The sequence below is a fragment of the Octopus bimaculoides genome, chromosome 29 (genome assembly GCF_046866305.1).
Source record: "Octopus bimaculoides isolate indiv1 chromosome 29, ASM4686630v1, whole genome shotgun sequence".
Taxonomy (NCBI): domain Eukaryota; kingdom Metazoa; phylum Mollusca; class Cephalopoda; order Octopoda; family Octopodidae; genus Octopus; species Octopus bimaculoides.
The window spans coordinates 16,461,625-16,476,624 of NC_142956.1; the positions used below are offsets into that span (position 1 = coordinate 16,461,625).

The 15,000-nt window shown below is 38.5% G+C and overlaps 1 protein-coding gene across 7 annotated transcripts in view; it reads right to left on the reverse strand.

Annotated features, from left to right (window-relative positions):
• Window positions 1-15,000, reverse strand: part of LOC106873413 (neuroglian) — a 67,459-nt gene that overhangs the window by 39,404 nt on the left and 13,055 nt on the right. For all 7 annotated transcript variants that reach the window (XM_089344864.1, XM_089344861.1, XM_089344865.1 and 4 more), the window contains exons 6-11: window positions 13,922-14,024; window positions 11,560-11,753; window positions 10,818-10,952; window positions 5,447-5,590; window positions 3,903-4,084; window positions 1,501-1,591 (exon numbers count right to left, since the gene is read on the reverse strand). In XM_089344864.1, the coding sequence (XP_089200990.1) occupies window positions 1,501-1,591; window positions 3,903-4,084; window positions 5,447-5,590; window positions 10,818-10,952; window positions 11,560-11,753; window positions 13,922-14,024 (849 nt within the window). The remainder of the gene's footprint in view (window positions 1-1,500; window positions 1,592-3,902; window positions 4,085-5,446; window positions 5,591-10,817; window positions 10,953-11,559; window positions 11,754-13,921; window positions 14,025-15,000) is intronic.

Genomic DNA, 15,000 nt, shown 5'->3' on the forward strand with positions numbered 1-15,000 from the left:
TGCCCCTGGACTGGCTTGTGCGGGTGGCACATAAAAGACACCATTTCGAGCGTGGCCGTTTTCGTGCGGATGACACGTAAAAGCACCCACTACACTCTCTGAGTGGTTGGCGTTAGGAAGGGCATCCAGCTGTAGAAACTCTGCCAAATTTAGATTGGAGCCTGGTGTAGCCATCCGGTTTCACCAGTCCTCAGTCAAGTCGTCCAACCCATGCTAGCATGGAAAGCAGACGTTAAACGATGATGATGATGATGATGATGATGATAGTCTTTTTAGAAACACATAAAAACAGAGAAGAAGCATGCTCTAAGAAGTAGAACAGTCTACATTTATTACTTGTGAAGGCCCGTTTACCCTGGGTTTCTTGCTATAAAGAGTATCTTTATGGCGTGTCATCAGAGGGAAATAATCCCCATTGTTCATATCCAGTTCGTTTCCCACTCCATACTTTAAGGATACCATAGGCGAATAAGCCTTAGGGTCTGATGATACATCCTAAAGATACTCTTTATGGCGAGAAACCCTAGAAGCAGACCTTCACCGGTAATATATACACACACACACACACACACACACACATATACATACAAACACACACAGAGTTCACTCTGTAAGGTGGTTGGTGATAGGACGGGTATCCAGCTGTAAAAACCCTGCCAAAACAGACTGAAACCTGGGGCGGTCTTCTGCCCAGCCAGTTCCTGTTAAACTGCTCAACCTATGCCAGCATGGAAAACAGATGTATGATATGTATGAAATGATTAAAAAAAACAAAAAAACATTACATATATGTTACTAGGTGTCACTATAAATTTTTGGAAAATATTTAAATCTAACTTCTACTGTGCTTTTTCTTGGAGAGCATCCAAAGAGAAACGTTTTGATATTTCCGTTGTGAAATTTGGATGAATATTTTAGGAAATATAACAATGTAAATTGTCAGTGAATTGATTGAAATCTCATCTAATTGTTCTATATGAATAATTAGCCATATTTGTGATGTCATATCTTTGAAACTGAGGTGATAATCATCTTTAAATTACACAAATTTTTTTTTTCAGATTTTTGGAAAGAAGAGTTTTTTTTCTCTTATTTCAATTTTTAAAAATATTTATGCAAAGCCTACTTCGTTGCATGTAACAGTTGATTTCACAGCACTTTCAGACCTAGCTAAATCCAAACATACAAGCCACATCGACTTGAGTTTTAGTAGGTATAGAACTAAATAAATCTTGAGATTTTGGAACATGACACCATTTCAATAAAATTTTAATAGTCTCTTAAAAATGATTGTAAATGGTGGAGTTTTGAATCGGGACACCCAACTAAGTTGGATTCTCTCCATTTTGACTAGGACTTTTCCAATTCTTTTTCGCCAGAGTCTTGGAAATGGTGGTGGGAAGATTTTTATGAAAATAAAAATTTAGAAATTTGACTTATCTGTGTATGTGGGAAACACAGAGAAGGGAAGGAAAAAAAATAACAAACAGATATGCTTACGTCGCACTATAAGAGTCCTTGTTGCTGAAACCTTTCCATACCTGTTACTAGCGGTACAACGAAAGATGCCAGCGTCTGCTACGACCAGATTCTAGAAAGATTGTCAGAATACAGGAAAATTAACAGAATACAAAGGGAGATAATTCTGAGAATTAAGGAACTTGCTTTTTTTTGTTGTTGTTAATTTGAATGACAATAAAAGTAGGTCTACACTCGTGGCCACTTTCTCAAGATATCTGTGAGTGTGTAGGGATGAGGAAAGAAGAGGTTATCCTCAAACCAAAGAGCTGGTCCAAATGTTTAATATTAAGTGAACTCCACCAAAGGTACCTGGCTTCTGGCTGGTTTCACGTTCTTGCTTGATGGAACTAGGCTCATTCCAAGTTAGTGGACCCCAAGGTAAGATCACATGTACAGATCAAATGCTGCCAAAATCAACTTTACCTTTTATTAGTTCAGTGTTGATGGAATAAGTACCATTTGAGCTTTGGGGCCGATTTAACTGACTTGCCTACTCACTCAAAATTACTGGTCTTGTGCCAAAATATGAAACCAATATTATTATTATTATTATTGAGTGAGAGAGCAGTGCATGCCATCAAAGTGTCACTGGGGTAAATTATACAAAGCCCAATATACCCATCATGGCTACCCGTCTGATAAGGGTACACCAGGCACATGCATCACAACCATATATGCACGACATGATGATCTCATATCAAGTTAAACAGTGCATGACCTTGCAGGTGGGGCCCAGTTAGAATTTTCTTCAGGTTGAGTAGCCCATCCCACTCAAAAGGTCCATGAATAAGGGTTGTTTAAGGATGTTGAACGAAACACACATGTGAATTATTCAAACCTTAAAGAATTCCTCTCAAAACATGGCTACAATGCTCCCCCACTATTTCTGCTCGTGATCAGAGATGCACATATCGTCAGCCACCAAGGGACATGCTCAACTGATTAACGTCAAACAACTGACAGGCAAATCTGTGGTATTGAGCAGAATATTTGCTGTAGCCCATCTTTTTATACCAAGACAAAACAATGCACATGATAACACTTCCAATCAATTAAGATCGGAAGCCATGAGAGCCACTGCCTGGTACTGCATCCGGGCTGACATATCGTCAGCCACCAAGGGACATGCTCAACTGGTTAAGGTCAAACAACTGACAAGCAAATCTGTGGTATTAAGCAGAATATTTGCTGTAGCCCATCTTTTTATACCAAGACAAAACAATGTACATGATAACACTTCCAATCAATTAAGATCGGAAGCCATGAGAGCCACTGCCTGGTACTGCATCCGGGCTGACATATCGTCAGCCACCAAGGGATATGCTCAACTGGTTAAAGTCAAACAAATGACAAGCAAATCTGTGGTATTGAGCAGAATATTTGCTGTAGCCCATCTTTTTATACCAAGACAAAACAATGTACATGATAACACTTCCAATCAATTAAGATCAGAAGCCATGAAAGCTAGAACTCAGAACGTAGCGACAGGTGAAATACGAAATTCTTAGCAGTATTTCGCCTGTCTCTACATACTGAGTTCAAATTCAACCAAAGTTGACTTTGTCTTTCATCCTTTCGGGATCGATAAAGTAAGTACCAGTGAAACACTGGAGTCGATGTAATTGCCAAACCGCTAAGTTACGGGGACATAAACACACCAGCATCGGTTGTCAAGCAATGCTGGGGGGAACAAACAGACACACAAACACACACACACACACACACACACACACATACATACATACATACATATATATATACGACGGGCTTCTTCCAGTTTCCATTTACCAAATCCACTCACAAGGCTTTGGTTGGCCCGAGGCTATAGTAGAAGACACTTGCCCAAGATGCCACGCAGTGGGACTGAACCCAGAACCATGTGGTTTGTAAGCAAGCTACTTACCACACAGCCACTCCTCCCTGGCTCCCACTGCTTTTTTTAATCTTTCTATACTAAACATATGTCCTTTCCTTTCCATTGTATACTGTGTATACTTGCATTTTTTTTCTATGATATTTGTAAACCCCATCTTTGTATTGTCCCCCCTCCTCCTTCACTCTGGCACCAAATAAATGAAATAATAATTCTGTTGTGTCTAGGGAGAGTCATTTTCTTATCGTGCCTTAAAATTTAACACTCACCATTAAAATTTCCACTTATTATTTTTATTTTCCTAGGAAAAATTTCCACTTATTTTCCTAGGAAAATAAAAATAATAAGTGGAAATTTTAACGGTGAGTGTTAAATTTTAAGGCACGATAAGAAAATGACTCTCCCCAGACACAACAGAATATGCTTCAACACACGAAATCACATAAAAATTCTTGCAAACCAAATCCAAAAACGAAATGAAATAATAATTATTATCATTATTACTGACCTTGATGTTTAGATTACCATCGCTCAGTGTCCGATACCTGCCACCAGTTATCTGTTTGTTGTCCTTCGACCAGAGCACCTGCACCGAACTATAGCCAGTCGTCTTGCATGTAATGTTTACTATCTGACCCTCAGAGATCTTCAGAATCATGTTCGCCGGTTCTAGCAACTCTGGAGCTTCAGCTGTAGAATAAGAGTGTAGAGAAAAATGTAATATTTCTTTCTACCGTAGGTAAAAAGCCTGATATTTGAGGGAAGGGGGCGCTTACATTACATTGACCCTTGTGCTCAACTAGTATCCTTTTTATTGACCCGAAAAGGATGAAAGACAATGTTGACCCTGAGAGAATTTGAACTCAGAATATTAAAAACTGATGAAATACAATTAAGCACTTAATTTAGTATGATAATGATTCTGCAAGCCTTGTTCTTAATAATAATCAAGTACACAAATGATATATATTTCAAATAATTGTTTTTCAAATAATTGTTTTCAAACAATTTTCATGATATGATAATTTCTCTATTAGAAATCATCATCATCGTTTAACGTCCGCTTTCCATGTTAGCATGAGTTGGACGATTTGACTGAGGACTGGTGAAACCGGATGGCAACACCAGGCTCCAATCTGATTTGGCAGAGTTTCTACAGCTGGATGCCTTTCCTAACGCCAACTACTCAGAGAGTGTAGTGGGTGTTTTTACGTGTCACCCGCACGAAGGCCAGTCAGGCGGTACTGGCAACGGCCACAATATATATTTCAAATAATTGTTTTTCAAATAATTGTTTTCAAACAATTTTCATGATATGATAATTTCTCTATTAGACACAAGGACAAAAACAAAAAACTCCATGACAATAATGAAAATACATACCAAAGTGAAGGATTTAGAGAGGGATTTACATAGGTCTACTATAAAGGACAAAAAATCCAAACAAATTAACCAAAATATTGCCCAACAGTTAGAACAGCTCCATAGCGCCCATCAAGGAAAACCCTGCAAAACCTCAAAGACCCTGACCACCAAGGGCAAGTGGTTTATCTCACTCATTGTCCCTTGTCCTACAGGAGCATGCTCAAAACAGGCCTGATCAATCATACCAAGTTCACTTCTCTTACCCTTCAACAAATTCAAAACTTAGGTGGGAGTTCAGAAGTACTTTCTTTCCATTAACTTTCTCAACGTTAAAGGGGGTAGGGTGTATCTTCTCACAAAGGAAAGTGTCTCTCTCCAGTGCTATTTCTTTACTATCCACAAGGGGCTACACACAGAGGGGACAAACAAGGACAGACAAACGGATTAAGTCGATTATACCGACCCCAGTGCGTAACTGGTACTTATTTAATCGACCCCGAAAGGATGAAAGGCAAAGTCGACCTTGGCGGAATTTGAACTCAGAACGTAGCGGCAGACGAAATACCGCTAAGCATTTCGCCCGGCGTGCTAACGTCTCTGCCAGCTCGTCGCCTTTCAGTCCAGTATACTACTCAAATGGGGAGAAGGAGGAGACATGTAACAAGATGTGCTGGGTTCAATACTCACCGAGGACGTTTAGAAAGACGTTAGTGAATACATAGCCATAGATATTACTGACGTTACACTGGATGGTCATGGCATCTTGAGGTGTAAGGTTGATGACTGTCAGGTTGGTTTTCCTAACTAGAAATTTATTTTGATTGGGAAGATCTGAAAAAAAATAAATATATATAAAAATACAGTACCTCAGTGTGACCAGAGCCCAGTGACTGAAATAAGCAAAATATAAGGATAAAGAATTCACAGATGAGTGCCACAAACAGCTTTTCTACAACTCTGACTTTACAAAGATGAGGGGAACAAACAACCTATAAGTAACTTATAGTTATTTTTTTGTGTGTGTGTGTGTGTGTGTGTGTGTGTGTATACAGGTGTTTCTCTGTGTCTTTCAATATATGACAATGCAATGTAGACTTCAAAAAAGACTTTCACTTTGAATAGAAGAAAAGGGAGGGAAAATAGGTTGTTGAGAGAGAGAGAGTGTGTGTGCATGAAAGATAAATAGGTAGTGTCGTCATCATAGCAACTAACAAGTTTTGATTTAAAATGCAAGAATTTTAATTACACACTTTAATAATAAGGCTATATAGATATGTGTGTGTATATATATATATATATATATATATATATATATATATAGATAGATATGCAGGGCAGGGAATCGTCAATTAGTAATAAAATTAATAATTGACAATTTTGCCGGGTAGCTCAGTATGAAAAAACCTTTTCGGTAAAAATCATTTATAATCATAAATATATAGGGATTGACAGTAACCTGCTTCTCCAACATACTGAGAATTCAGAAATAGCAGTCAAAGAGCTACTGATTTCAAAACTACAAATTATTACTCTAGATTGATAGCGATATTTTTGATACACACAGAACAAAAAACAGTAGAGAAGAGTAAAAAATAGAGTATTCTTTACTCTTAACTGTGAAACGATCGTACTAAATTAACTAAAGGCAGGTGGTTTTTTTACTCTTCTCTACTGTTTTTTGTTCTGTGTGTATCAAAAATATCGCTATCAATCTAGAGTAATAATTTGTAGTTTTGAAATCAGTAGTTCTTTGACTGCTATTTCTGAATTCTCAGTATGTTGGAGAAGCAGGTTATTGTCAATCCCTATATATTTATGATTATATATATATATATAGCTATTTGTGGGTGGGGGATTGTTTTTGTGTGTGTGTGTTTCAACATATAGACAATGTAGCACTGAACAATTTATGAAGGTACATGCATGATTAACAAATATTTTTACTCACAGCATTGCAATGAGTAACAACATAGGAATAATAAGTATTTGACCAGCCTATGTTGGCAAGGAATGACATAGTGCGTGCGTGTAATATGTGTATATATATATGTGTGTGCGTGTGTGTGTATGATATGGTATGCATCATCATCATCATCATCGTCTAACGTCCACTTTCCATGCTAGCATGGGTTGGACGATTTGACTGAGGACTGGTGAAACCGGATGGCAACACCAGGCTCCAGTCCGATTTGGCAGAGTTTCTACAGCTGGATGCCCTTCCTAACGCCAACCACTCAGAGAGTGTAGTGGGTGCTTTTACGTGTCACCCGCACGAAAACGGCCACGCTCGAAATGGTGTCTTTTATGTGCCACCCGCACAAGCCAGTCCAGGGGCACTGGCAACGATCTCGCTCGAAAATCCTACGGGAGCCAGTCAGGCGGTACTGGCAACGGCCACGCTCAAAATGGTGCATCTCATGTGCCACCCGCACAAGAACCAGTCCAGGGGCACTGGCAACGATCTTACTTGGCTTGCCGGGTCTTCTCACGCACAGCCCATTTCCAAAGGTCTCGGTCCGTAGTCATCGCCTCGGTGAGGCCCAATGTACGAAGGTCTTGCCTCACCACCTCAGCCCAGGTCTTCCTGGGCCTACCTCTTCCACGGGTTCCCTCAACTGTTAGGGTGTGGCACTTTTTCACGCAGCTATCCTCCTCCATTCTCACCACATGTCCATACCAGCGCAATCGTCTCTCTTGCACGCCACAACTGATGCTTCTAATGTTCAGCTTTTCTCTCAAGATACTTACACTCTGACGGGTATTCACATTGACATTACACATCCAACGGAGCATACTGGCTTCATTCCTTGCGAGCTTACGTATGTCCTCAGCAGTTACAGCCCATGTTTCACTGCCATGTAGCATGGTTGTTCGTACGCATGCGTCATACAGTCTGCCTTTTACTCTGAGTGAGAGTCCCTTTGTCGCCAGCAGGGGTAAGAGCTCTCTAAACTTTGCCCAGGCTATTCTTATTCTAATATATATATATATATATATATATATATATATATATATATATATATATATATATACACACATATATATATATATATATATATATATATATATATATACACACATATATATATATATATATATATATATACACACATATATATATATATATATATATATATATATATATACACACATATATATATATATATATATATATATATATATATATATATATATATATATATATATATATATATATACACACATATATATATATATATATATATATATATATATCATCATCATCGTTTAATGTCCACTTTCCATGCTAGCATGGGTTGGACGATTTGACTGAGGACTGGTGAAACCAGATGGCTACACAAGGCTCCAATCTGATTTGGCAGAGTTTCTACAGCTGGATGCCCTTCCTAACGCCAACCACTCAGAGAGTGTAGTGGGTGCTTTTACGTGCCACCAGCATGAGGGCCAGTCTGGCGGTACTGGCAACGATATATATATATATATATATCATCATCATCGTTTAATGTCCACTTTCCATGCTAGCATGGGTTGGACGATTTGACTGAGGACTGGTGAAACCAGATGGCTACACAAGGCTCCAATCTGATTTGGCAGAGTTTCTACAACTGGATGTCCTTCCTACCGCCAGCCACTCAGAGAGTGTAGTGGGTGCTTTACGTGTCACCCGCACGAAGGCCAGTCAGGCGGTACTGGCAATGGCCATGCTCAAAATGGTGCATTTTATGTGCCACCCGCACAAGAGCCAGTCCAGGGGCACTGGCAACGATCTCGCTCGAAAATCCCACGAAGGCCAGCCAGTCGGCAACCCTAGCTAAATATTGGTCAATTTCATGTGATATTTATAGAAAATTTTAACTTTTAAAACTTAATTGAAAGAGGTATTCTGGTTAGAAATATGAAAAGAATTGTATTCACAGGAAATTTCTGAAACTTGTCATGAATACGTGTGTGTATGTGTATACACACACATGTAAGGCGGCGAGCTGGCAGAAGCGTTAGCACGCCGGGCGAAATGCTTAGAGGTATTTCGTCTGCCGCTACGTTCTGAGTTCAAATTCCGCCGAGGTCGACTTTGCCTTTCATCCTTTCGGGGTCGATTAAATAAGTACCAGTTACGCACTGGGGGTCGGTATAATCGACTTGATCCGTTTGTCTGTCCTTGTTTGTCCCCTCTGTGTGTAGCCCCTTGGGGGTAGTAAAGAAATAGGTATTTCGTCTGCCGCTACGTTCCGAGTTCAAATTCCGCCGAGGTCAACTTTGCCTTTCATCCTTTCGGGGTCGATTAAATAAGTACCAGTTACGCACTGGGGGTCGGTATAATCGACTTAATCCGTTTGTCTGTCCTTGTTTGTCCCCTCTGTGTGTAGCCCCTTGTGGGTAGTAAAGAAATAGGTATTTCGTCTACCGCTACGTTCTGAGTTCAAATTCCGCCGAGGTCGACTTTGCCTTTCATCCTTTCGGGGTCGATTAAATAAGTACCAGTTACGCACTGGGGGTCGGTATAATCGACTTAATCCGTTTGTCTGTCCTTGTTTGTCCCCTCTGTGTGTAGCCCCTTGTGGGTAGTAAAGAAATAGGTATTTCGTCTGCCGCTACGTTCTGAGTTCAAATTCCGCCGAGGTCGACTTTGCCTTTCATCCTTTCGGGGTCGATTAAATAAGTACCAGTTACGCACTGGGGGTCGGTATAATTGACTTAATCCATTTGTCTGTCCTTGTTTGTCCCCTCTGTGTGTAGCCCCTTGTAATCCTTTGAAACATATGTAGGAATAAAGTATGCAATTATAACATGCGTTTTCTCCAATCCTTAAATTCTTAAATATACTCAAATACCCAAAATTTCAAGGAGTTCCTGCCTTAAAAACAGGAGCTAACCACAGTTATTTTGTGTTCTTTGCTACATTGGTTTCTATTAACCCATTTATTCTATCAGAAGAATTTTTATTCATTAAGATAGAAGAAATACACATAATTATATATATATATATATGTATATATATATATATATATATACATATATAATAATAATAATAATATTAGGGACAAAATCCAAAATTACAGGTAAAAACTCAATTAAAATCAATTTATAAAAAATTAAAATTAAATTGAGCTTTACAGATTAAAATATATTTGAATATATAGTTTGAAGAAAAAGAACCAAGTTTCATGAACTCGTCGATGAAAATCCACAGTCACATATAGAAAAATTAATAATTAAAAGCACAATAAATGAGTATAATATATATTATATTATACTAATTTATTGTGCTTTTAATTATTAATTTTTCTATATGTGACTGTGGATTTTCATCGACGAGTTCATGAACCTTGGTTCTTTTCCCTAAAACTATATATATATATATATATATATATATATATATATATATATATATATATATATATATATACAAGAATAAGGGCAGGGAATCGTCAATTAATAATAGAATTAATAATTAACAATTTTGCCAAGTAGTTCAGTATGAAAAAAACCTTTATCGGTAAAACCATTTATCATCATAAATATACAGGGATTAGCATTGAGTTGCTTCTCCAACATACTGAAAATTTAGAAATAGCAGTCAAAGAACTACTGATTCTAAACTACAAATTTTTCTCTAAAACGGATGGCGATATCTATGGCACACATAGAACAAAATATTTGGGCTGAAGATTGGAATAGTGAAATTTTCATTCACTTAACCATGAAACGATTCGTATCCAATTAACTAAAGACTTGTTTTGTTTACGCTTTTCCCTCCGGTTTTTTGTTCTATGTGTGCCATAGATATCGCCATCCGTTTTAGAGAAAAATTTGTAGTTTAGAATCAGTAGTTCTTTGACTGCTATTTCTAAATTTTCAGTATGTTGGAGAAGCAACTCAATGCTAATCCCTGTATATTTATGATTATATATATATATATATATATATATATATATACACACACACATAGAGAAACTGTCTGAATAAAGATGGTATGATCACAGGTAGAACATCTTTCCACATAAGTCTGCTGGTTCAATCTAACATCATCATCATCAACATCATTGTCACTACTTACCCTCAACCTTTCTTCCATTGATAAACCACATCAATCTGTCAATGGCAGGTTCGCTGGTTGCATTACAGAAGAAGGAAGCTGAGCTGCCAGCACTGGTCACAATGCTTTCTGGCTTCATGGTCCATTCAGGTTTAGCTGAAACAACAACAACAACAACAGTAATAAAAACAACAACACCAACAATAACAGTAATAAAAACAACAACAGCAACAATAACAGTAATAAAAACAACAACAGCAACAATAACAACCATAACAATTGTTTCAGAAGAGTTATTGTAAAATTTTACGGTACTGGAGTTGATGTAAACACTTGGAGGTGGTGCCCCAGCATGGCCATGACTAATGACTGAAAGCATCATCATCATACTCATCGTTTTAATGCCTTACTTTTCCATGCTTGCATGGGTCAGATGGAATTTGTTGAATTTATCTATGGCTGGATGCCTTTCCTGTCAGTAACCCGTCTCTGTTTCTAAGGTAATATTTCACTGTGGCCAGACATGTCTTAACAAATACTGGAAACAAAGGCACTCATTTGCTTGATATGATGGGCTTCATTCATTTTTCATACACAATATCTACTTACATGTCTTTGGTTCGTCTAGAACTATAGTAGAAGACATGGGCTACACATTGAGACTGAACCCAAAGCCATGTGGTCAGAAAGCTAACTTCTTACCACATAGCCATTCGTGAGCCTATAAAATCAGTAAAAGAATAAGATAATTATTTAGACTCACAATGAATTTTAACTTTTATGACATGTTGTGGTTTGTAACTGGAGCCTGTCGCTTGTGCACTGCATTCGTAGTTACCCTCGTCTTCAAACTGAGCATCTGGAATTTTCAGCTCAAGACCAAAGCTGGCAAATTTGATTCTTGCGTCCGGTTTTATTGCCTTACCATCTCGGGACCATCTCACCTCTGGTGTTGGACTGAGAATGAGAAATAAGATATGAAGAGTTGGAAGTGAGAGATTTGTTTGATACTTTTAATTAGTAAAAGTTACATTAATACCATTATAATTACTGTTCTACTAGATTGTTGCTTTATAATTCTTTCTAATTTTGACATGAGGCCAGCAAATTAGAAAAGATGATTACATCAGCTATCCCCACCAACTAGTACTTGATCAATACTTTATTTCATTAAACTTGTGTGTTATGATGTCAGTGACTGGGGAGCTGACCGGAAGGGCCAGTTGATCGGAAGAGGAAGAAGGGCAGAGGGAGCCTCGATCAGGATTTCGTGCCCTTTTTCGAATGGGGCTGTTGTCAGGAGAGGATGTGCCAAGCGATCGTCTAGGTTTGGGAGAAGCAGCTGCTATTCCTAGTGTTATTCGGGTTGGGGCGAGCCGCGAGGATCAGATACCGCAAGACAGACTCACAGTCGAGGAAAGAAAACCGAGGTAAGGCAATTACATCTACTCGCACGCATACACCACAGCTTGTAATGATGAAAGGCAAGGATCATCTCAATAGTATTTAAACTCAGAATGTAAAATGCTTGAAGAAATGCTGCTAAGCATTTTGTCCAAGGTGATAGTTTGCAACCAATGAACCAAACTAGACAGAAAAACAAGAAACTAATGATGGAATTTAGGATACTCCACCAAAAATCTGACATAGAATGGTTATATATATAATGAACTGAAGGTGGTAGAGGCCTTATACAACTAGAAAGCTACTATAAAATAACCACCACAGAATTACAGAAATATCTACTCCAGAACCAATGAAAACGGGTACAAAAAAACCACAAAACATAAGCAAAAGAAATGTTTTCAATCTCAAGGAAGCCAAAAAATACAAGAAAGAAATCTTAGTATCTGACAACTATGAAGAAAAAAGCAAGCAACAAAAGCTGTAAAGCAAATGAAATCTAAACTAAAATTGGAATAACAAAATACCATGTTTAAATGATGGCAGGAAAAGCCCTTACATGGCAGATACTGGGCTAAGCTAAACTGAAAAGAAATAGACAAAATAAAACCCCAACAATGGTTGAGAAGCTCAGGACTCAAATTGAAGGATTTTTAATCATGTTCATTAGAGTGGAAAATCCTTATTTGCAAAGGTAGGTTGTGGCAAAAGGCAGCAACTTTCTGACTGTCTCCTCATGCTGGAAGAAAAATTTCTGTTGTATATAATTTTACTTATGTCTAATGAGCTCTCATTACCCACAAGAACTTCATTTTTACCCCACTTGGGGTTTATCAAATCTACTTATATGGAGAATTATAGATAAAAAATATATAGGTGTATACACACTGGACCAGCATATGTGTGCATTTGGAGTGATTACTTCCACTTTAGTAAATGCAACTATAAATCACGTATAATTAATTTCAGATTTTCATTAAAAATCTGAATTTCTTTTCACAAATCTTTTACTCTTCTTGCAGCCATTTGACTGCAGTCGTGCTTGGGCATCACCTAAACGGGTTCTAATCGAACTAATCAACCCGAGGATTTATAACAGATCAGTTACAGGGACATAAACAAACCAACAGTGGTTGTCAAGTGGTGGCAAAGGATAAATACAGACACAAAACACACACACAAACATATACAACAGACAACATATATAAGGTGATGAGCTGGCAGAAACGTTAGCACGCCAAGCGAAATACTTAGCGGTATTTCATCTGCTGCTACGTTCTGAGTTCAAATTCCGCCGAGGTCAACTTTGCCTTTCATCCTTTCGGGGGTCAAAAATAAGTACCAGTTACGCACTGGGGTCGATATAATCAACTTAATCCGTTTGTCTGTCCTTGTTTGTCCCCTCTGTGTTTAGCCCCTTGTGGGCAGTAAAGAAATAACAAACATATACAACAGGCTTCCACACAGTTTCCTTCTACTAAATCCACTCACAAAGTATTGGTTAGCAAAAGCTATAGTAGAAGATGATTGCCATCCAGTGGGACTCAACTGAGAACCACATGGCTACAGATCAAGCTCCTTAAGCATGCAGCTATGCTTGCACTTTAAATGTAAAAAAAATTTTCAGATTAAAATTGAATGAAACAAATAAATAAGAATGAGTGATGGCAAAGAAAACTGAACAGGTCCATGGGACCAAGAGAATGTAGAATTAAACTCACTGTCCTCCGAATATACATTTCAACTGCACAGTCTGACCCTTGAGAAAGGTCATCTCATTAGGGGTACCAATAATGAGATTGGGTTCATGATCTTCTGGTTGCACTGAAAAGAAAAAAATATATATGTTGCCATGTAAATAATGTAAAAGTCATTAAAATTCTTTTCAATTTACTGTGGGGGCACGTAACTCAGTATCAAGCGCGCATTCAGTGCATGATTGTAGGGTCATGAGTTCGATTCCCGACAGGGCATTGTGTCCTTGAGCAAAACACTTTATTTCATGTTGCTTCAGTGTACTCAGCTGGCAGAAATGAGTTGTACTTGTAAATTCAAAGGGTCGACCATGTTACATTTTGTGTCATGCTGGATATCTCTGAGAACTGCATTCAGGACATGTGTATCTGTGGAGTGCTCAGCCATTTGCATGCTACTTTTATAAGCAAACTGTTTTGTTGATCATATCTGACGACTGGCACCCATGCCAACGTCGTCTCCTTCATTGGACACGAAACTCAGCTTGCGAAGACTTATTGGGGCAAGCGAAAGCGAAATTGTGATGGCACCTGTGCCCAGCGTCACCTTTCTGGCACTTGTGCCCGCGGCATGTGTAATGACTTTTGAGCGAGATCGTTGCCAGTGCCCCTGGACTGGCTCTTGTGCGGGTGGCACATAAAATACACCATTTTGAGCGTGGCCATTGCCAGTACCGCCTGACTGGCCTTTGTGCAGGTGACACGTAAAAGCACCTGCTACACTCTCTGAGTGGTTGGCGTTATGAAGGGCATCCAGCTGTAGAAACTCTGCCAAATCAGATTGGAGCCTGGTGCAGCCACCTGGTTTCACCAGTCCTCAGTCAAATCGTCCAACCCATGCTAGCATGGAAAGCGATTTTAAACGATGATGATGATGATGATCAACTGGAACGCTTATCGTAACCAACAAAGTACCAGGACATTTAGTTTACTAAACCTCTGCAAATTCAATGTATTTTCTTTAGAAAGGGAATCTTTTCTACTTGGTTTTCACTTTTCAACTCCTTCAATTTTTTCCAATTGATTTCAAATTTAGTGTATTGATG